Here is a 23,510-nt window from a genome sequence, read left to right on the forward strand (position 1 = left end):
CACACCGCTACTCAGGAGATGTCGTAAATGGAATCAGTGAAACCACCCCTGCCTTTGGGGCATCGATTGCCATACATTTCCCGCTCGAAAACAACAGTTCGCAGCGCGATGTGCAACAGGACGACACTGATGCCAACCCTTGGACGTTTCAACCCTACTCTGATGATATCGTGGGGTTGCAGCCCCGCTGAACGTCATGTGACCCCTTCGGAGTGTAGCGCAACCGCAGTTTTTTCTCTGCAGTACTGCTTGTAATCACTAACGACTGTTAAAAATTGTTCGATGGAATCTCAACATGACCCGAAGCAGCAAAGGGATCATATTCTTTTTCACCTCTCCTTTTTCGCGCCCTCCTACAGCGTAATCAGCCGTATGGAGAGGAGGGGGAGGAAAGGGCAGGAGGCAGGAGGGTAACTTTAAAATATGTGTGAATAACAGGGGCGAAATGTCCCTCTAAGACACCCTGTTTGGCAACACGCTCGACACCACCCACCCGCATTACATGAACACGTTACTAATGTACAGGGTGACCCAGAATAACGGGAATGTTTGAAATGAGTAGTGGCAGCCGTGGACAGGTGGCAGCACTGCGTGTTAGTGACAGTTAGCGAGCAAACAGTCCGCCATTTTACGAGGTGCATTCAAGTTCTAAGGCCTCCGATTTTTTTTTCTAGTTAACTACTCACCCGAAATCGATGAAACTGGCGTTAGTTCTCGACGTAATCGCCCTGCAGACGTACACATTTTTCACAACGCTGACGCCATGATTCCATGGCAGCGGCGAAGGCTTCTTTAGGAGTCTGTTTTGACCATTGGAAAATCGCTGAGGCAATAGCAGCACGGCTGGTGAATGTGCGGCCATGGAGAGTGTCTTTCATTGTTGGAAAAAGCCAAAAGTCACTAGGAGCCAGGTCAGGTGAGTAGGGAGCATGAGGAATCACTTCAAAGTTGTTATCACGAAGAAACTGTTGCGTAACGTTAGCTCGATGTGCGGGTGCGTTGTCTTGGTGAAACAGCACACGCGCAGCCCATTCCGGACGTTTTTGTTGCAGTGCAGGAAGGAATTTGTTCTTCAAAACATTTTCGTAGGATGCACCTGTTACCGTAGTGCCCTTTGGAACGCAATGGGTAAGGATTACGCCCTCGCTGTCTCAGAACATGGACACCATCATTTTTCAGCACTGGCGGTTACCCGAAATTTTTTTGGTGGCGATGAATCTGTGTGCTTCCATTGAGCTGACTGGCGCTTTGTTTCTGGATTGAAAAATGGCATCCACGTCTCATCCATTGTCACAACCGACGAAAAGAAAGTCCCATTCATGCTGTCGTTGCGCGTCAAAATTGCTCGGCAACATGCCACACGGGCAGCCGTGTGGTCGTCCGTCAGCATTCTTGGCACCCACCTGGATGACACTTTTCGCATTTTCAAGCTCGTCATGCAGGATTGTGTGCACAGAACCCACATAAATGCCAACTCTGGAGGCGATCTGTTCAACAGTCATTCGGCGATCCCCCAAAACAATTCTCTCTACCTTCTCGATCATGTCGTCAGACCGGCTTGTGCAAGCCCGAGGTTGTTTCGGTTTGTTGTCACACGATGTTCTGCCTTCATTAAACTGTCGCACCCACGAACACACTTTCGACACATCCATAACTCCATCACCACATGTCTCCTTCAACTGTCGACGAATTTCATTTGGTTTCACACCACGCAAATTCAGAAAACGAATGATTGCACGCTGTTCAACTAAGGAAAACGTCGCCATTTTAAGTATTTAAAACAGTTCTCATTCTCGCCGCTGGCGGTAAAATTCCATCTGCCGTACGGTGCTGCCATCTCTGGGACGTATTGACAAAGAACGCGGCCTCATTTTAAAACAATGCGCATGTTTCTATCTCTTTCCAGTCCGGAGAAAAAAAAATTGGAGGCCTTAGAACTTGAATGCACCTCGTAGTAATCATGTATCAGTCGAACGGACAACAGCAAGCGTTAGCCATAAAGATGTTTTATAAAAACAAGGATAGTTTGGTAGTTTCGACGATTTCATAATTTAGGACGTCATGATGCCGTTCCGTCGAAACAGACGATAAAATGTTGGATTAATAACTCTGAAGAGACTGGATCTGCCCTCAATGGGAAACCAACAGGACGTCCAAGAAGTGTGCGTTCTCTAGCAAACACTGATGTTGTACGCGAGTCTGCCTTACGGAGCCCACGGCATTCAATTCGTAAGCACGCGGCAGTGGTAGAAATGTCCCAGGAGAGCATTCGCAGAATTCTTCATCTTGGTTTAAAATTCCATCCGTACAAACTACAGATGATGCAACGACTGAAAGACAACGATTACCGGTTACGATTAGGAAACTGTCAACAAATGATAACAAAAATAAACAATGACTGTGAATTTCTAAGCAATTTGTGGATGTCAGATGAGGCACATTTTCTTCTGACAGGTTATGTGAATAAACAGAACTGCTGTTACTGGGCAAACACAAATCCTAATGACGTTCATGAGCGCCCTTTACGCGGTAGTAAAGTGACAGTATGGTGTGGTGTTTCATCACATGGGATTATCGGACGCAATTTTTTCGCAAATGAACTGGAAAACACAGTAACTGTCAATGCCGATCGTTACGTGGAGATCTTACGAACTTCCGTTACGCCTGCATTGAACAACTTTCCAAACGTTCAAAAAGCCTGGTTTCAACAGGGCGGACGACATCACGTACTGCAAGGCAATCAACGGCATATGTGCGAGAATTGGTTGGGAACCGTGTGATCTCACGATTCGGTAACATTCCCTGGCCCCCTAGATCGCCAGATTTCTTGTGGGTCTACCTCAAGAGCGAAGTGTACACGAATCGACCAAGAATCCTGGATGAGTTAAAACACAGAATTCGCGATGCAGTTCACAGTATCTCAACTGAGATGTCGCAGCGGTCAATGAGGAATCTCAGTAGCAGATTTCACGAATGTATTCGTACAGGAGGACGCCATCTAAAGGACGTAATTTCAAAAAATGATAAATTCCATCAGTGTTTCGTAAATGGAAAAGTTGTAAGATATTAATTACTATGAATCCAATTTCTTTCCTTCATCACTTCTAGTTTTTTGGGTTGTAGAAATGTTCCCGTTTTTCTGTGTGACCCTGTACCTGTCAGAAATGTCAACACACATTAAGCCTCGTAGCTGCTCTAGCGCCTGAGGGTTGGGCAACCCCTTTGACACCCCTCGGATGGTGTTCACCTGCTGGAGCAGACGCAAGAGAGAATGCGTGCCAAAGTATCGAAAGGTAATTGTGAATTGTACGCAACTGACGTACGAGAGTGTTGCCGAATTGGGGTGGGGGGCGGGGGCGGTGTTAGAGGAACACCATGACGTTTCACTCACGCACATTTTAATGTGCCCACCTCCTTGATCATACCATAGAAAGGCGCGAAAAAGGAGTGATGAAAAAGCATAAAAACGTTTCTGCTTCGCATCAAGTTCAGGTTTCATCGAATGGTTTCCAAAGGATCGTACAAACATACCGCCGTTTGAGTCGCGTACAGATTCCCGTATGGAGGACATAGTGATAGACATCCCTGGGGTTGTGAAGCAGCTGAATGGGTTGAAAATAAATAAATAGCCAGGTCCTGATGGGATTCCAATTCGGTTTTACAGAGAGTACTATACTGCATTGGCTCCTTACTTAGCTTGCATTTATCGCGAATCTCTTGCCCAACGTAAAGTCCCGAGCGACTGGAAAAAAGCGCAGGTGACGCCTGTTTATAAGAAAGGTAGAAGGACGGATCCTCAAAATTACAGACCAATATCCTTAACATCGCTTTGTTGCAGGATTCTCGAACATATTCTCAGTTCGAATATAATGAATTTCCTTGAGACAGAGAAGTTGCTGTCCATGCATCAGCACAGCTTTAGAAAGCATCGCTCCTGCGAAACGCATCTCTCCCTTTTTTCACATGATATCTTGCGAACCATGGATGCCATATTCCTTGACTTCCGGAAAGCGTTTGACTCGGTGCCCCACTGCAGACTCCTAAGGTACGAGCATATGGGATTCGTTCCCAAGTATGTGAGTCGCTCGAAGACTTCTTAAGTAATAGAACCCAGTACGTTGTCCTCGATGGTCAGTGTTCGTCGGAGGTGAGGGTATCATCTGGAGTGCCCCAGGGAAGTGTGGTAGGGCCGCTGTTGCTTTCTATCTACATAAATGATCTTTTGGATAGGGTGGATAGCAATGTGCGGCTGTTTGCTGATGATGCTGTGGTGTACGGAAAGGTGACGTCGTTGAGTGACTGTAGGAGGACACAAGATGACTTGGACAGGATTTGTGACTGGTTTAAAGAATGGCAGTTAAATCTAAATATAGATAAATGTAAATCAATGCAGATGAATAGGAAAATTAATCCCGTAATGTTTGAATATTCCGTTAGTAGTGCAGCGCTTGACACAGTCACGTCGATTAAATATTTGGGCGTAACATTTGCAGAGCGATATGAAGTGGGACAAGCATGTAATGGAAGTTGTGGGGAAGGCGGATAGTCATCTTCGGTTCATTGGTAGAATTTTAGGAAGATGTGTTTCATCTGTAAAGGAGAGCGCTTATAAAACACTAATACGACCTATTCTTGAGTACTGCTCGAGCGTTTGGGGTCCCTATCAGGTCGGATTGAGGGAGGACATAGAAGCAATTCAGAGGCGGGCTGCTAGATTTGTTACTGATAGGTTTGATCATCACGCGAGTGTTACGGAAATGCATCAGGAACTCGGGTGGGAGTCTCTAGAGGAAAGGAGGCGTTCTTTTCGTGAATCGCTACTGAGGAAATTTGGAGAACCAGCATTTGAGGCTGACTGCGGTACAATTTTACTGCCGCCAACTTACATTTCGCGGAAAGACCACAAAGATAAGATAAGAGAGATTAGGGCTCGTACAGAGGCATATAGGCAGTCATTTTTCCCTCGTTCTGTTTGGGAGTGGAACAGGGAGAGATGATGATAGTTGTGGTACGAGGTACCCTCCGCCACGCACTGTATGGTGGATTGCGGAGTATGTATGTAGATGTAGAAGGTCTCTAGTGGTTCGACACTGTATTCTGGAGCATTCGAACTGCACGCAAAAGGACTCAGATCACTTTCAAAGGGGTTACAACCCCCCTCCTCACCACGATGTCCTTAGAGTAGGAATGAAACGCCCAGGGATGGCGGTGGGAGGATGGTCAGCAGTATCAAACGCTTTCAAGAACATCGCCCTGTTGCTTATCGCATAGAGAATTGTAGTTTCCGGCCTCAAAATGTATGGGAATCAACGCTCTTTATGACATCCCCTGAGGCCTTTTCGTGTCGATTCTGAGTGCCTGTGTATCTGGAATGTTTTCCTTGGCCACTCGTAAGAAAAATGCGTGATTTCAATGTTGTTTGTCGTGGGTCTGACCCTCATCGCAGAGGTGTCAAAAGAAGTGATGAAATGTAAGTAACAGGAGCTGCGACGACCTTCCGATCGTGAGACACATATACGGCGGTACTGGGCAGAAATTTGGTGAGATATGGTACCCGTGTGACATCATTAACCCACCTTACATATCAAATGATCTTATGAGCTGTGGCCTGTTTTTTGCATGTGTCGACACCTCGCTCTTTGAAGTGTCATAGAGCCCGAGGGTGAAGTCTCAGGGTGCCACGCTTTTGCACTTTTACAGAGGAAGGTTTTCCATACCTATGAGCAAAATTTCGAACTTAAGCGTCGGAATCGGTGGGAGATACAGAATTTTGAAAAAGTTATCCTTTTATTCAGTTGCTCAGTGTATTATGCTTGAGATACAGTAACTCATTCTGTGCACACAGGTTGTGCACACGGGCTGTTTCCCAAAACTGCCCGCGCATCTGAACCGGGACTCATCTGAGAAACAGCATCCTCTCCCAGTGGTGTTGACAGTTGTTCTATATAATTGTGCATTATCGTACGTCCGTTGGAGAGCGGATCGTTTGCATAACTGTTTCACCGTGACAGAGCTATGACGTCAAGCCAGTGATGATTTACAGTTTCATTGTTTCATTGCCTAACATGACAAAGGAAGATGGGCACGCTGATGTCAAAACTGTGAAATTTATTTTTACGTTAGGCATGTGAAGTAATACCGTATGTTCCTTATGAGCGGGAAATTCTTTCTTTTGTCTTTTTCTACGTTGCGGAGTTCCTTTGCCGCATTTTGTATTTTGCGGATTTTTTTTTCTTGGTTCTCCTGTTAGCCGACTTGACAGCTGTTGGAATGAGGTGTTCTTAGTGCCGTCAACAGGATGCAGCTGAATACTGTCTGTTTTATTTCGGACTGTTTTGCTTGAATTATTTCCACTTGTCTTCTGCTGAACTACTCTCAACACTTTTACTGAGGCAGTTCAACACTGCCTCATAGAATTTTCACTTCACATCACCCACGCTAAATTTCCTATATTCCATTTCACTGTATACTCATTTTTCTTAATTCTCTTCCGTTTCAGCCTGCTGTTCATCACTGCAAGGTTATGGCCTGTGTCCTCACTTGGGTTTGCTTTGCTTTACAGCGTTTTATTGCCAAATCTTTGTCTAACACTGAAGTAGTCCAGTTGATATCTCCCACTGTCTCCAAGACATTTCCGAATAAACCTTCCACCCTTCTGATTTTGGAAGTGTGTGGCCGCTACAACCAGTTGAAACCCATGGCAGGATTCTGTAAGTCTTTCTCGTCTCTCATTCCTTTCCCCCACCCCATTCTCCAGTTAATTTGCCTTCAATTTCCTCTGATATAGTTGCGTTCTAGTGACGCAGAACTGCCAAACCTTTAACCTACGTCAAGTATTTTGCGAGTTCCCCTTTTACCCCGTATACACTACTGGCCATTAAAATTGCTACACCACGAAGATGACGCGCTACAGCTACAGACGTGAAATTTAACCGACAGGAAGACGATGCTGTGATATGCAAATGGTTAGCTTTTCAGAACATTCACACAAGGTTGGCGCCGGTGGCCACACCTACAACGTGCTGACATGAGGAAAGTTTCCAACCGATTTCTCATACACAAACAGCAGTTGACCGGAATTGCCGGGTGAAACGTTGTTGTGATGCCTCGTGTAAGGAGGAGAATTGCGTACCATCACGTGTCCGACTTTGATAAAGGTCGGATTGTAGACTATTGCGATCGCGGTTTATCGTAACGCGACATTGCTGCTCGCGTTGGTCGAGATCCAATGACTGTTAGCAGGATATGGAATCGGTGGGTTCACGAGGGTAATACAGAACGCCGTGCTGGATCCCAACGGCCTCGTATCACTAGCAGTCGAGATGACAGGCATCTTATCAACATGGCTGTAATGGATCGTGCAGCCACGTCTCGATCCCTGAGTCAACAGATGGGGACGTTCGCAAGACAACAACCATCTGCACGAACAGTTCGACGACGTTTGCAGCAGCATGGACTGTCAGCTCTGAGACCATGGCTGTGTTTACCCTTGACACTGCATCACAGACAGGAGCGCCTGCGATGGTGTACTCAACGACGAACCTGGGTGCACGAATGGCAAAACGTCATTTTTTCGGATGAATCCAGGTTCTGTGTACAGCATCATGATGGTCGCGTCCGTGTTTGGCGACATCGCGGTGAAAACACATTGGAAGCGTGTATTCGTCATCGCCATACTGGCGTATCATCCGGCGTGATGGTATGGGGTGCCATTGGTTACACGTCTCGGTCACCTCTTGTTCGCATTGACGGTACTTTGAACAGTGGACGTTACATTTCAGATGTGTTTCCACCCGTGGCTGTACCGTTCATGCGATCCCTGCGAAACCCTACATTTCAGAAGGATAATGCACGACCGCATGTTGCAGGTCCTGTACGGGCCTTTCTGGATGCAGAAAATGTTCGACTGCTGCCCTGGTCAGCACACTCTCCAGATCTCTCACCAATTGAAAACGTCTGTTTATTGGTGGCCGAGCAACTGGCTCGTCACAATACGCCAGTCACTACTCTTGATGAACTGTGGTATCATGTTGAAGTTGCATGGGCAGCTGTACCTTTACAGGCCATCCAAGTTCTGTTTGACTCAATGCCCAGGCGTATCAGGCCGTTATTATGGCCAGAGGTGGTTGTTCTGGGTACTGATTTCTCAGGATCTACGCACCCAAATTGCGTGAAAATGTAATCACATGTCAGTTCTAGTTTAATGTATTTGTCCAATGAATACCCGTTTATCATCTGCATTTCTTCTTGGTGTAGCAATTTTAATGGCCAGTAGTGTATTATCTTTATTTATCATCAGCTACTTCTGAGATGGGCATGTAAGCCTGTAAAATAGTATGTGATATCTGCTTTATTTCAGTCCTCAGAAAAATAGTTCGGTCACTGTGTAGTTCAGAGTAACTCAGCATATCGCATGCCTTTCTGTTCATAATTATGCTAACACCTAAAACATTACTCACTGGTGCAGTTTTTATTACCCTATATTCATTTGTGGAGAAATCTACCATTTTCCTATTTCAGTTTCTCCCTACCAGTTCTAACTTTAGTTTTCTCATATCACTTCGCAGATTCGTCAGTTTCCCTACGAAATTCGTTCTTCTGACGTTTTACACTGCAATACGTAAAGCGTTAGCACTATTCGTCTTCCTTCTGAAAATCCCTTGCGAACCGTACCCACTCAGAGGTCTGAATGCGAGGCTGATTTATCTCATCAAAATTCTTTGCCAATAAAGTGAAAAGCATCACCCACACAATTCCGAAGACGGCAAGAGCTGACACGTGCGAGAATTATCTCACAATCAGCTTAACAGCTCAAGCATCGAAGCTGCTTACAAGAATAATATACAGAAGAATGGAAAAGAAAATTGAGAATGCGCTAGGTGACGATCAGTTTGGCTTTAGGAAAAGTAAAGGGACGAGAGAGGCAATTCTGACGTTACGGCTAATAATGGAAGCACGGCTAAAGAAAAATCAAGACACTTTCATAGGATTTGTCGACCTGGAAAAAGCGTTCGACAATATAAAATGGTGCAAGCTGTTCGAGATTTTGAAAAATGTAGGGGTAAGCTATAGGGAGAGACGGGTCATATACAATATGTACAACAACCAAGAGGGAATAATAAGAGTGGACGATCAAGAACGAAGTGCTCGTATTAAGAAGGGTGTAAGACAAGGCTGTAGCCTTTCGCCCCTACTCCTCAATCTGTCCATTGAGGAAGCAATGATGGAAATAAAAGAAAGGTTCAGGAGTGGAATTAAAATACAAGGTGAAAGGATATCAATGATACAATTCGCTGATGACATTGCTATCCTGAGTGAAAGTGAAGAAGAATTAAATGATCTGCTGAACGGAATGAACAGTCTAATGAGTACACAGTATGGTTTGAGAGTAAATCGGAGAAAGACGAAGGTAATGAGAAGTAGTAGAAATGAGAACAGCGAGAAACTTAACATCAGGATTGATGGTCCCGAAGTCAATGAAGTTAAGGAATTCTGCTACCTAGGCAGTAAAATAACCAATGACGGACGGAGCAAGGAGGACATCAAAAGCAGACTCGCTGTGGCAAAAAAGGCATTTCTGGCCAAGAGAAGTCTACTAATATCAAATACCGGCCTTAATTTGAGGAAGAAATTTCTGAGGATGTACGTCTGGAGTACAGCATTGTACGGTAGTGAAACATGGACTGTGGGAAAACCGGAACAGAAGAGAATCGAAGCATTTGAGATGTGGTGCTATAGACGAATGTTGAAAATTAGGTGGACTGATAAGGTAAGGAATGAGGGGGTTCTACGCAGAATCGGAGAGGAAAGGAATATGTGGAAAACACTGATAAGGAGAAGGGACAGGATGATAGGACATCTGCTAAGACGTGAGGGAATGACTTCCATTGTACTAGAGGGAGCTGTAGAGGGCAAAAACTGTAGAGGAAGACAGAGATTGGAATACGTCAAGCAAATAATTGAGGACGTAGGTTGCAAGTGCTACTCTGAGATGAAGAGGTTAGCACAGGAGAGGAATTCGTGGCGGGCCGCATCAAACCAGTCAGTAGACTGATGACAAAAAAAAGTGTCCTTCATGAATATATTGTTGGGAGATTGAATATCCTGTGTATACACGTTATGTGTCTTTAATGTAGTGATTTCCATTGATTTTTGTATATTCGTGCAGTCGATCACTGCTGATCAGTCGACCTCGCGGTTGAGAGGGTATCTTGCAACTATTTGCTCTTCTTCCCTCTTGTGACAAGGCTATGCTCTTCTTCCTTCTTGTGACAAGGCTATTGAGAGAATGAGAATGACTCGTCCCATCTGCTCTTCGGCCGTCAAACCTGGTATTGATTTTTTTTCAAACTGTAAGCTGTGGCAAGGAACGATACCGGGTCGCAAGGCTTTTGTAGCGGTAATCAAAGTCGCAGGCTCGTATTCTCATGCTGTGTTTTATCGCTTATTCAACGCCACATACGTTACAAACCATTACGGATGCGGCTGTGCACATCCCTTAACCGAAACCTGTAGACCAGTACCGTGTGGTAGGTTGCCGAATAGCTAGGCTGAAGAATTACGACTTCAGTGTCGACGTCTCATAGCATGTAAAATTCGTCGGCGGAAAATGGCGTACATATCACAGCCATAGCACGCGGCCATTTTGTGCGTAACATGACTGAGAAAGTCTCCCTTCACGTTTAATATACATCTATTACTCACATTGTGCCATTTGACTTAACTGATAAACGGCATAGCTCCAATATCGACCATGGGAAAGGTGATGATGATGATGATGATGACGATAATAATAATAATTATGTTGTTATTATTTTGGTCCAACCGTTAATGAACAATGCTTTGGCATCTCTGATATTTGATGCTTGCTACACCCAAAATGGACTACTTATTAGAATGAGGAGCCAAAGAAACTGGTACAACTGCCTAACATCGTGTAGGGCCCCCGCGAGAACGCAGAAGTGTCGAAACACGACATGACATGGACTCCACTAATGTCTGAAGTAGTCCTTGAGAGAACTGACACAATAAATGCTGAAGGGCTGACCATAAATCCGTAAGAGTACGAGGGGTGGAGATCTCTTCTGAACAGCACGCTGCAAGGCATCCCAGATATGCTCAATAATGTTCATGTCTGAGGAGTTCGGTGGTGAGCGGAAGTGTTTAATCTCAGTGGAGTGTTCCTGGAGCCACTCTGTAGAAATTCTGGACGTTTGCAGTGTCGCATTGTCCTGCTGCGATTGCTCAAGTCCGTCGCTATGCACAATTGGACATGAATGGATTCAGGTGATCGGACAGGATGCTTACGTACGTGTCACCTGTCAGAGTCGTATCTAGACGTATCAAGGGTACCATATCACTCCAACTGCACACGCCATACACCATTACAGAGCCTCCACCAGCTTGAAGAGTCCCCTGCTGACATGCAGGTTCCATGGATTTATGAGGATATCTCCATACCCGTACACGTCCACTCACTCGATACAATTCGAAACGAGACTCGTCCGACCAGGAAACAGGTTTCCAGTCATCAACAGTCCACTGTCGGTGTTGATGGGCCCAAACGGGGCGTAAAGCTTTGTGTCGTGCAATCATCAAGGGTACGTAACTGGATCTTCGGCTCGGAAAGACAATATCGGTGATGTTTCGTTGAATGGTTCGCACGCTGACACTTTTTGCTGCCCCAGCATTGACATCTGTAGCAATTTGCGAAAGGGTTGAACTTCTGTCACGGTGAATGATTCTCTTCAGTCGTCGTTGGTCCCATTCTTGTAGGATCTCTTTCCGGCCGCAACGATTTCGGAGATTGCATGTTTTGGCGGATTCCTGATATTCACGGTACACTCGCGAAATGGTCGTATGGAAAAATCCTCACTTCATCGCTGTCTCGAAGATGCTGTGTCTCATCGCTCGTGTTCTGACTATAACACCACGTTCAAACTCACTTACATGTTGACAACTTGCCATTGTAGCAACTGTAACCGATCTAACAACTGCGCCAGACACTTGTTGTCTTATGTAGGCGTTGCCGGCCGCAGCGCCGTCTTCTGCCTGTTTACATATCTCTGTAGTTGAATATGCATGCCTGTATCAGTTTCTTTGTCGTTCAGTGTATAATAATTATTTTTCAGGTAAGACAAAAGGAATGAGCTGCGACAAAAACTGTGATATTTACGAAATTAAAATATTGTTGTTGTAGCTGTTTTGGACTCAGTCCTAAGACTGGTTTGAGGCAGCTCTCCATACTACTTTATCCTGAGCAAGCCTCTTCGTTTTCGAATAACTACTATAGCCTACATCCTTCTGAATCTACTTACAGTGTTTGTCTCTTGGCCTCCATCTATAATTTTTACCCCACACACTTACCGCCAGTACTAAATTGCTGATCCCCTGCTGTCGCAGAATGGGACCCTTCTCGTAGTCAGGGTGTGCCACAAATTTCTTTTCCCTCCAATATTGCACACTACCTCCTGATTAGTTACGTGATGTACGCATCTCACCTTCAGAATTATTCTGTAGCACCAGACTTCTAAAGCTTCTCTTTTATCTAAAATGTTTATCGTCCATCTTTCACTTGTATACATGGCTACGTTCGACACAAATACTTTCAGAACAGACTTCCTGACATTTAAATTAATCCAGAATGAGATTTTCACTCTGCAGCGGAGTGTGCGTTGATATGAAACTCCGGTAGCTCAGATGGCAGAGCACTTGCCCGCGAAAGGCAAAGCTCCCGAGTTCGAGTCTCGGTCGGGCACACAGTTTTAATCTGCCAGGAAGTTTCATTTAAATTAATATTTGATGTTAGCAAATTTCTCTTCTTCAGAAACGCTTTTCTTGTCCTTGCCAGTCTACATTTTATATCCTCTCTACTTCGGCCATTATTAGTTATTTTGCTGCCCAAGTAGAAAAATTCATCTACTACTTGAAGTGCCTCGTTTCCTAATCTAATTCCCTGAGCGTCAACTGATTTAGTTGCACTACATTCCATTATCCTCCTTTCAGATACTGTCCATAGAAAATATTATGCAGACACTAATATATGTTACTCTTGTCAAATTAATTGTGTGAACGGCATTGGAAGCTAACGAAATACGTCGTTCGATGAAAGTACACACATCAAAAAAAGTATTTCATCACCCTGGTTCCCAGAACTCCTTGAAATAGACGTTTGCTGTGGATATTGTATCACAGACACAGTCCCTTTGACTGCTCAAAGATGTCGCTAAACCCGCTCAAAGATGTAAACAACCACGCATGAGCAGCGCCTATTAGACGGAGGGGGTCCGACAGCCGATCAGTTCCAGCCATTCCACCAGGAAGGAGATAGGCAGCTAGTGTTGTCTGTAGTTCAACCATGCCTAGACGGTCAACTCCGCGGTTCAATCGCGTCCGCATTGTTACTTTGTGCCAGGAAGGACTGTCAACAAGCGAAGTGTCCAGGCGTCTCCGAGTGAACCAAAGCGATGTTGTTCGGACATGGAGGAGACACAGAGAGACAGGAACTGTCGATGACATGCCTCGCTCAGGCCGCCCAAGGGCTACTACTGCAGTGGATGACCGGTACCTACAAATTATGGCTCGAAGGAACACCGACAGCAACGCCATCATGTTGAATAATGCTTTTCGTGCAGTCACAAGACGCCGTGTTACGACTCAAACTGTGCGCAATAGGCTGTATGAGGCACAACTTCACTCCCGACGTCCATGGCGTCCATCTTCGCCAGCCATTGTGACCGTGTGGTTCTAGGCGCTTGAGTCTGGAACCGCGCTACCGCTACGGTCGCAGGCATGGATGTGTGTGATGTCTTTAGGTTAGTTAAGTTTAGGTAGTTATAAGTTCTAGGGGACTCATGACGTCAGATGTTAAGTCCCATAGTGCTCAGAGCCATTTGAATCATTTTTTCGTCCATCTTCGCAACCACGAATTTATGGCGCAGGCATCGATACATACGATGCATTCTGATGTATCATGGAATAGTTAATTTGATAGTGGAAGAAAGTGCTGGAAGCAAAAATTGTTGATAACTAGGCATGCATGTAGCAACAGGCTGAAATGGATGTCGGCTGCAATAGCTATGCGTAGGTGAAAAGGCTTGTGGAGGACAGAGGAGCGTGGAAAGCTACATCAAACCAGTCTTTGGACTGAAGACCGCACGAGTATCAGTGCTGAATATCATCCACAAACTAAATGCCTCCATAAAAATTTTTAATGAATAGCAGAAAATGGTACAGGAAGAAAATGTTTATCAGAAAGTGAAGGCCGTGTTCTAATAGAGATATGTTGTTAAACAATTAATGAAAATTGTTTTGCGCCTTTTTTTAGATTACGAGAAGGTTTATGATAGAGTCATTGCAATGGAAGGAAAAAGATGATATACACTACTGGCCATTAAAATTGCTACATCACGAAGGTTACGTGCTACAGACGCGAAATTTAACCGACAGGAAGAAGATGCTGTGATATGCAAATGATTAGCTTTTCAGAGTATTCACACAAGTTTGGTGCCGGTGGCGACACCTACAACGTGCTGACATGAGGAAAGATTCCAACCGATTTCTCATACACAACCAGCAGTTGACCGGCGTTGCCTGGTGAAACGTTGTTGTGATGCCTCGTGTAAGGAGGAGATATGCGTACCATCACGTTTCCGACTTTGATAAAGTTTAGATTGTAGCCTATCGCGATTGCGGTTTATCGTATAGCGACATTGATGCTCTCGTTGGTCGAGATCCAATGACTGTTAGCAGAATATGGAATCAGTCGGTTCAGGAGGGTAATACGGAACGCCGTGCTGGATCCCAACGGCCTCGTATCACTAGCAGTCGAGATGACAGGCATCTTATCCGCATGGTTGTAACGGATCGTGCAGCCACTTCTCGATCCCTGAGTCGACAGATAGGGACGGTTGCAACACAACAACCATCTGCACGACGACGACGTTTGCAGCAGCATGGACTGTCAGCTCTGAGACCATGGCTGGGGTTACCCTTGACGCTGCATCACAGACAAGAGCGCCTGCGATGGTGTACTCAACGACGAACCTGGGTGCACGAATGGCAAAACGTCATTTTTTCGGGTGAATCCAGTTTCTGTTTACAGCATCATGTTGGTCTCATCCGTGTTTGGCCACATCGCGGTGAACGCACATTGGAAGCGTGTATTCGTCATCGCCATACTGGCGTATCACCCGGCGTGATGGTATGGGGTGCCATTGGTTACACATCTCGGTCACCTCTTGTTCGCATTGACGGCACTTTGAACAGTGGACGTTACATTTCAGATGTGTTACGACCCGTGGCTCTGCCCTTCATTCGATGCCTGCGAAACCCTACATTTCAGCAGGATAATGCACGACCGCATGTTGCAGGTCCTGTACGGGCCTTTCTGGATACAGAAAATGTTCGACTGCTGCCCTGGCCATCACATTCTCCAGATCTCTCAACAATTGAAAACGTCTGGTCAATGGTGGCCGAGCAAATGGCTCGTCAAAATACGCCAGTCACTGCTCTTGATGAACTATGATATCATGTTGAAGGTGCATGGGCAGCTGTACCTTTACACGCCATCCAAGCTCTGTTTGACTAAATGCCCAGGCGTACCTAGGCCGTTATTACGGCCAGAGGTGGTTGTTCTGGGTACTGATTCATCAGGATCTATGCACCCAAACTGCGTGAAAATGTAGTCACATGTCTGTTCTTGTATAATATATTTGTCCAATGAATACCCGTTTATCATCTGCATTTCTTCTTGGTGTAGCAATTTTTATGGACAGTAGTGTACATAGCCCCTGTGTTTTTCCCCTCACAACAGGCTGATGCGAGGCTACCGCAAGATCCACCGCTTCATCGACGTGTGCGCGCCGTTCGCGACGCACCACTGGGACTTCGACAACTCGCAGACGAAGGCGCTGTGGGCGCGGCTGTCGAGCGAGGACCGCAAGCTGCTGCCGTTCGACATGCGCGGCTTCGACTGGGACGAGTACTTCTACCACTACGTGCGCGGCGCGCGCCGCCTGCTGCTCAAGGACGAGATGGACACGGTGCCCGCCGCCAGGAGGCGCTGGAGGAGGTCAGCTCGCGTTACGGTTCGAGTGGTTCACTGTCCCCATCCTCAGGAACGGTCCTCGAAGTGATGTGCAAAATTACACTATAACTTGTAGAAAAGGCATTTATTAAAGTATGACCGGTTTCGGACTTTAGTAGTAAGCCATCTTCAGAAAATGCACCTTCCAGCTGACGATAACGACCCCTTGGAACACCGGTGCTGACCCCAGTAGCAAAAATTCTCGGTTTTGTGCCTGGGCTCAGCACAACTGTTCCAAACGTCATCATCGCCAGCCTGATGATGCATTACCTGAAGATGGCCGAAACCAGTCATATTTGAATAAATGGCTTTGCGATGGAGAATGTTTTTTACTAATACTACTTTACTAAACGACCACTGTTCCCAATAACGTTACAGGGTGACAATTATTGAACTATATGAAAAAAAACATAAATTAGTTACAAACTTCGGCGGGCTGAAACTTTATTCAACATGTAAACGTCAATACAGATACCAGAATGAGATTTTCACTCTGCAGCGGAGTGTGGGCTGATACGAAACTTGCTGGCAGATTAAAGCTGTGTGCCGGACCGAGACTCGAACTCGGGACCTTTGCCTTTCGCGGGCAAGTGCTCTACCAACTCGTACTTGGGTAGCTCAGTTGGTAGAGCACTTGCCCGCGAAAGGGAAAGGTCCCGAGTTCGAGTCTAGGTCCGGCACACAGTTTTAATCTGACAGGAAGTTTCGTCACTACAGGTATTCGTATTTAGGTTAAAGCTTGTTAGATATGCCTGCCATGATTGGCGATGATGTGGCGTAGACGAATATCGAAATTCTGCATGACCCGCCGAGTGTCGGAACATCGATCTTGTCGATGACCTTCTGAATGGCTGTTTTCAGCTCATCAAATGTTTTGGGATTATTGCTGTACACCTTGCCTTTAATATAGTCCCATAAAAAGGAGTCGTATGTGTTCAGATTCGGAGAATATGGCGGCCAATGGAGCCCCATGCCAGTGGCCTCTGGCTGCCCCAGAGCCGGAATGCGGGCCCCAGAATCCTCCTCCAGGATATCAAACACTATCCTGCTTCGTTGGGGTTGATTCCCGTCTTGCATGAACCACATATCGTCAAAATCAGGGTCACTTTGGGTAATGGGGACGAAATCATTTTCCGAAACTGTGAGCGTGTGGGTACCACTCTGTCATTCTGCGCAAGGGATTAATCTGAGATGTACCCTTTACCCTGTGGCTCCAGAAAGATGCAATTTCCACCCCCACACTACTACAGAAGTCAGACAGATGCTCCTAAAGTTTTAAAGAGAACTGCCTGAAAAACTTTCAGCAATAAACATCTTCTGGAGTCGTCCGCTGTAAGGAAATGACACAAAAATTCACAAAATGCCTTACGTAAATAGTGGGATACTTGGGTACTGGAGTAGTGCTAGTTAGTGTAAGAAAAACATGAAACTAACAATTTTTGTTTTGCAAAAATTCAGAGAAATCACAATGGCACTTTTAGTTATGAATTGAATAAGTTATATCCTGGCTCTTTTCGGAATGTGAAGTAACCTCTCAAGGATAGGATTCGTTAATGAAATTTCTATACAAAGTTTAAGATTGTTATTGACTTGGCAGAATGGCTGAGAGCCACGCCTACTCAACTTGGATAATTATCCGTTAGAATGTTGCTACGTACGGTCGAGGCTGTCATGTGTGAAATGCAGTGAAGTGTACTGTTGTGGAGGAAATATGGGGCTCGCAAGACCTGTAGCGTACAATACCATAAGCTGCGATGACTGCTGTCTGCGCCGCTCGCTGCTGACAAACAAGATAACTCTCGTTCTGTCTGGATTGACCTTTGCCAATCAAACTCTCCCTACGCCTTGATGAAGTCAAGGACTCCTATTCGCCCCTAGTCTAACTGTTGGCGTGGTACACCGATCAGATAACCAGTCCATCACGATGCCACTTAAAAATTCGCTCGAAGGCGTTTAACTATAACTCTGTCCATTCACACCGTACAATAAGTGTGTCGGGCAACACAGTGAACAACACTTAATCGCAAGGACTCAATATAGAGTCGCACTCCGATTCGCTCTCGACAGAGGTGCTCTCACAGTGCAGTGCTGAGGATACACTTGTTTCTCGCTCTTTGAGTACACATACGAGCGCACACGCTCTCGTTACGTGTTCTCGCTCCGTCCGCAGCTCGTGGTCGTGCGGTAGCGTTCACGCTTCCCGCGCCCGGGTTCGATTCCCAGCTGGGTCAGGGATTTTCTCTGCCTCGTAATGACTGGGTGTTGTGTGATGTCCTTAGGTTAGTTAGGTTTAAGTAGTTCTAAGTTCTAGGGGACTGATGACCATAGATATGAAGTCCCATAGTGCTCAGAGCCATTTGAACCATTTTTTGTTCTCGCTCCAAGAGCGACAACGGAGTGGCCCCTCTCCACACCAGACGTGAAGGGGTATATCTTCCAATCTCTTCCTTTACTCCTTCAGCTCAAGGCGTCAGGAATATCTTCTGCCAATCAGCATTGCTCTTCTAAAATGGGAGAATGACGTTTCATTTATGGCGACCAATCTGGAAATCTGTAGCATCGGCGTTTAGCGTTTGCTGTCTCTCTGTGAAAACCTCTGAAACTGTGTGCTATGTTTGTAAAGAATGCGTAGGCTGGGCGCTCCCACACAATGTAGCGGAATTTGTTTTTAAGCCGAACACGGGGTCATTCTCCCCTTTCACTCGGGCAAACGCTGTCCACTCCACGGGCGGCCGAGATTGACTCGTCCTCTGAAGGGATCGACCTCCCAGCGTGTCGTCTGCCTCTTTCAAACTAAAAGCTCCTGTGACTGTCGTGTCTGGAATGTATGTGTGTATGCCAGCCTCGAGTATTTCAACCATGGTGCGCTTACTTGTTATTTGCGTATCATTTACATGAATTCACACAACATTGACTTTATCTTATCGAGTTTGGGTTCCAATGAGGTGTCTTGATGTGCGGAATATGATTGTGAGGGCAGAATATGTAAGGAATGAAGGTCAGGAGACCACGTCTTCCAAAACCTTCACATACCGTTCGGTAGTGACTGTGCCATTAAGGAATATCGCACCGATTATTCCGTGACTGGACATTCTACACCAAGCAGTCACCCGCTGATGGTGAAGAGAATTCTCGATCGCGATATGCGGATTCTCAGTCCCCCAAATATCCCAATTTTGCTTATTGACGAACCCATCCAAATGAACGTGGGCTTCACCGCTAAACCAAACCATGCATGTGCATGCTAATTCCCTTCATGCCCTGTGGCCAAACGTGCAGTTTTAACGTCCTAACCCTAACCGTACACAAGTTATGATGACTTTATTTCATATAGTTCAATAATTGTCACTCTATATCTAAAACTATGACAGAAAACGTATATCACTGATGCCAGACTCTTATAGCATTAATTAGAAAGGTGTGCCTCAAAACCCTGTCCTGTGGCCCGTCTTTTACATCCTCTACATTGCAGACATTCCCAAACCACCATTCCCCACATACTTCCTACAACATGCTGACGTCACCATTCACTACACCCTCCAATTCTCCAATGCCTCCCTCCACCGCCAGTTGAACTTCCTGGTTGGAAGCTGGAACATGTGTCAACTTCAAGTAAATCCACAGAATAGCCAAGCTACTATCTTTGGCCGCATCACGTTTCGTTTCCGTCGTGGTTATCTCCGTCTCTCCATCAACAACCAACCCGTCCCTCTGAACAACGCCATAAAGTGTTTAGAACTAACCCTCAACAGAAAACTAACATGGAATGCAACACCTCCTTACCATGTAGCACAAAGCTCGAAACTGACTAAAACTAATAACAGGTCGCACTTGGGGTCTACATCTTTCTATCAATATACTCACTTATAAACTCCTCATCCACCCCATCTTCCTATATCTCCCCGTTGCTTGGATTTCCGCCCTCCTAAGTTCTATAGGTACCTTGAAATCCTGGGAAGACACGCGCTTCGCCTCGCCTTCTGCATCCGCCTACCTTCCTCACCTTGCATCCTGTATCAACTCCTTCACTTGCCAAACCTTCCTCTCTTCCTAGAGCACCTTCTAATCAAATACATAAACCTCAAAACTCAGTCGCGACACCAGTGTTCCATCCACTAATCACCAATGCTTGTACCCTACTCCGCTATTACATCCATAATCCACCTTCCATCCACCTACGTGTCGTATACACCATATCACGCCTGAATATCAACAACTCCTACTCTCCAGCGACGAAATCCGTCCCGAGATATACCTCTCTTCCCATCCCTAGTCACAATCCTCCACCTTACACCTTCCTTCCGTTTTCTTCCTCCCCCTTGCTCACTTTTAGTTGCTACCTGCCGTTCTGGAAGCCCCCATAGCCATAGTCGTCATTCCACCATCGTTCATTATCATCATCAGTTTCATGTATCACCATATTCATCATTACACCATAGCATTATTCACATTATCACCAGCAACTACTGTATATTTTAACTGTAATATAAAATCATCAAAGAAGTTTTGAAAATCATAGATATTTTCCACGACTGTGACATAAAAAAAAATCTATTTATTGTAAGCCATTTCATGTAAGAATCGTAAATATTACCGATCACGTGTTTTCAAAAAAACACCATTTGTTGTCTTCCTTCCTACGTGTTTCAATTATCTTATAAATATACGTAGGCTGTGGCTGAAGAGGCTGAGAGGCTTTTTATTATATAGTAAAAAAACCTATGCTATACGGTAAATGGAGAAATTAATGAAACGTTTTGTTGCAACATAAGCATGGTTTGTATTTACAGTGAGCCATTTAAAACAATGATATGCGTTAGTAGAGGTTTCACTTGTCAGCTGGAATTGGTTTGTGTTTCTTCTCTTTTTTCTTTGAAGCTTCTTGTGTAGCTTTTTGTACGATGAGTCGCTTGCTGAACTTCTTGGTGAAGTGACCAACAGTAGTCCTCCATCATGTTGGTGTTCCAGCAGCCTTGGTAGCATTTTTCCATCACTAATTTTGAATGAATCAATAAACAAATTTCCTTTTTTGTTTTTAGTACCAAACTCATTCATCAGACTGGGAATGTCCGAGAAGTACACTAAATCACCTTCTTGTTGAAAAAACTTGGAAAATTGCTGCTCCCCGTCTTTCTAGACATGTATATGCTCGTTTCAACTGCCCATAAGTTCTTTTCTTTTAATCTAGTGCCAAGCAATTCAGCTTTTTCTTTTGGTAAGCCCAGATCCCTAAACAAATCGTTAAGCTCGATCTGAGTATACAGTTTGGACTCTAGACTTTCTCCATTACAATCGAATTCTTCATCATCTGGTTCTTCTAAATCAGATTGTACATCAGAAAATACTTCTGTTGGAATCGAATTTAAACCATCTGGTGGTTCAGGAACCGGCAGATCTACACCATGCCCTACTGGTCAGATGGCGGAGGGAAGGTTAGGGTAGCTTATTACCTTCTTGTTTTTCGAATTATGACCAGTAAAATCAACAGTGCAAAAGGAGCAATCATCGGAATGGTTTCTTGGCTCGCTCCATATCATACGATCAGCAAATCTAAAGGCTTTTTTTCTCCTTTTTGGACCATTTTCTCAGCTCTTCGACACAAATAACATACCTTATGTGGCGCTCAAGATTTATCTGAATCACCAAGTTTAGATCCAAACTATGGTAGATAAACCTTTTTCACAAAATCTGTAATGTTTCTTTGGTGTTTTTTAATCACAAATTCACCACAAATATAACAAAAACTGTCAGCAGAGTTTTTACAACCACGATTAGACGTTGTACTGAGAATATGCACAGGAAATGGGAAAGTGAGGTTAGGTTGACAGTAAACAAAACACCACCTGTTAACACAAAAATAGAATCGACCTCTTTTGCCAGCAAATGTTTTTCAGCAGTGCTTCCAACGTCATCTACATTCATTACAACTCCTTTTTAAATCTTTTTAACTATATAAAAGCTGTTAAATTCTTTAAAAATCGCTTAATTTAATAAATTTAACTGTAAAATGTGAAGAAATGGTGGGTGATACAGTTTGGATTTCAGCAAGAAAGTTTTTCCATCGTTGGCCTGTGTTCTTCGTAACTGTGACACTTCAGCCATCAACTGCTGACTCATAGTCAGGAGATATGTTGCATCACACATAACGATTAAATTTACTACATCTGTGCTATCAACTCTATTCGCAACGTGTCTCGCAGCCAGTATCTGCATATTCCGCTGAATATACGTACATAAATATACACTCCTGGAAATGGAAAAAAGAACACATTGACACCGGTGTGTCAGACCCACCATACTTGCTCCGGACACTGCGAGAGGGCTGTACAAGCAATGATCACACGCACGGCACAGCGGACACACCAGGAACCGCGGTGTTGGCCGTCGAATGGCGCTAGCTGCGCAGCATTTGTGCACCGCCGCCGTCAGTGTCAGCCAGTTTGCCGTGGCATACGGAGCTCCATCGCAGTCTTTAACACTGGTAGCATGCCGCGACAGCGTGGACGTGAACCGTATGTGCAGTTGACGGACTTTGAGCGAGGGCGTATAGTGGGCATGCGGGAGGCCGGGTGGACGTACCGCCGAATTGCTCAACACGTGGGGCGTGAGGTCTCCACAGTACATCGATGTTGTCGCCAGCGGTCGGCGGAAGGTGCACGTGCCCGTCGACCTGGGACCGGACAGCAGCGACGCACGGATGCACGCCAAGACCGTAGGATCCTACGCAGTGCCGTAGGGGACCGCACCGCCACTTCCCAGCAAATTAGGGACACTGTTGCTCCTGGGGTATCGGCGAGGACCATTCGCAACCGTCTCCATGAAGCTGGGCTACGGTCCCGCACACCGTTAGGCCGTCTTCCGCTCACGCCCCAACATCGTGCAGTCCGCCTCCAGTGGTGTCGCGACAGGCGTGAATGGAGGGACGAATGGAGACGTGTTGTCTTCAGCGATGAGAGTCGCTTCTGGCTTGGTGCCAATGATGGTCGTATGCGTGTTTTGCGCCGTGCAGGTGAGCGCGACAATCAGGACTGCATACGACTGAGGCACACAGGGCCAACACCCGGCATCATGGTGTGGGGAGCGATCTCCTACACTGGCCGTACACCACTGGTGATCGTCGAGGGGACACTGAATAGTGCACGGTACATCCAAAGCGTCATCGAACCCATCGTTCTACCATTCCTAGACCGGCAAGGGAACTTGCTGTTCCAACAGGACAATGCACGTCCGCATGTATCCCGTGCCACCCAACGTGCTCTAGAAGGTGTAAGTCAACTACCCTGGCCAGCAAGATCTCCGGATCTGTCCCCCATTGAGCATGTTTGGGACTGGATGAAGCGTCGTCTCACGCGGTCTGCACGTCCAGCACGAACGCTGGTCCAACTGAGGCGCCAGGTGGAAATGGCATGGCAAGCCGTTCCAC

The 23,510-nt window shown here is 45.6% G+C and overlaps 1 protein-coding gene across 4 annotated transcripts in view; it reads left to right on the plus strand.

The window, feature by feature from the left end:
• Nucleotides 1-23,510, plus strand: part of LOC126100793 (fatty acyl-CoA reductase wat-like) — a 253,262-nt gene that overhangs the window by 227,267 nt on the left and 2,485 nt on the right. For all 4 annotated transcript variants that reach the window (XM_049911417.1, XM_049911416.1, XM_049911415.1 and 1 more), the window contains one exon: nucleotides 15,815-16,072. In XM_049911417.1, coding sequence (XP_049767374.1) covers nucleotides 15,815-16,072 — 258 coding nt within the window. The remainder of the gene's footprint in view (nucleotides 1-15,814; nucleotides 16,073-23,510) is intronic.

The sequence above is a fragment of the Schistocerca cancellata genome, chromosome 9 (assembly GCF_023864275.1).
Source record: "Schistocerca cancellata isolate TAMUIC-IGC-003103 chromosome 9, iqSchCanc2.1, whole genome shotgun sequence".
Lineage (NCBI taxonomy): Eukaryota > Metazoa > Arthropoda > Insecta > Orthoptera > Acrididae > Schistocerca > Schistocerca cancellata.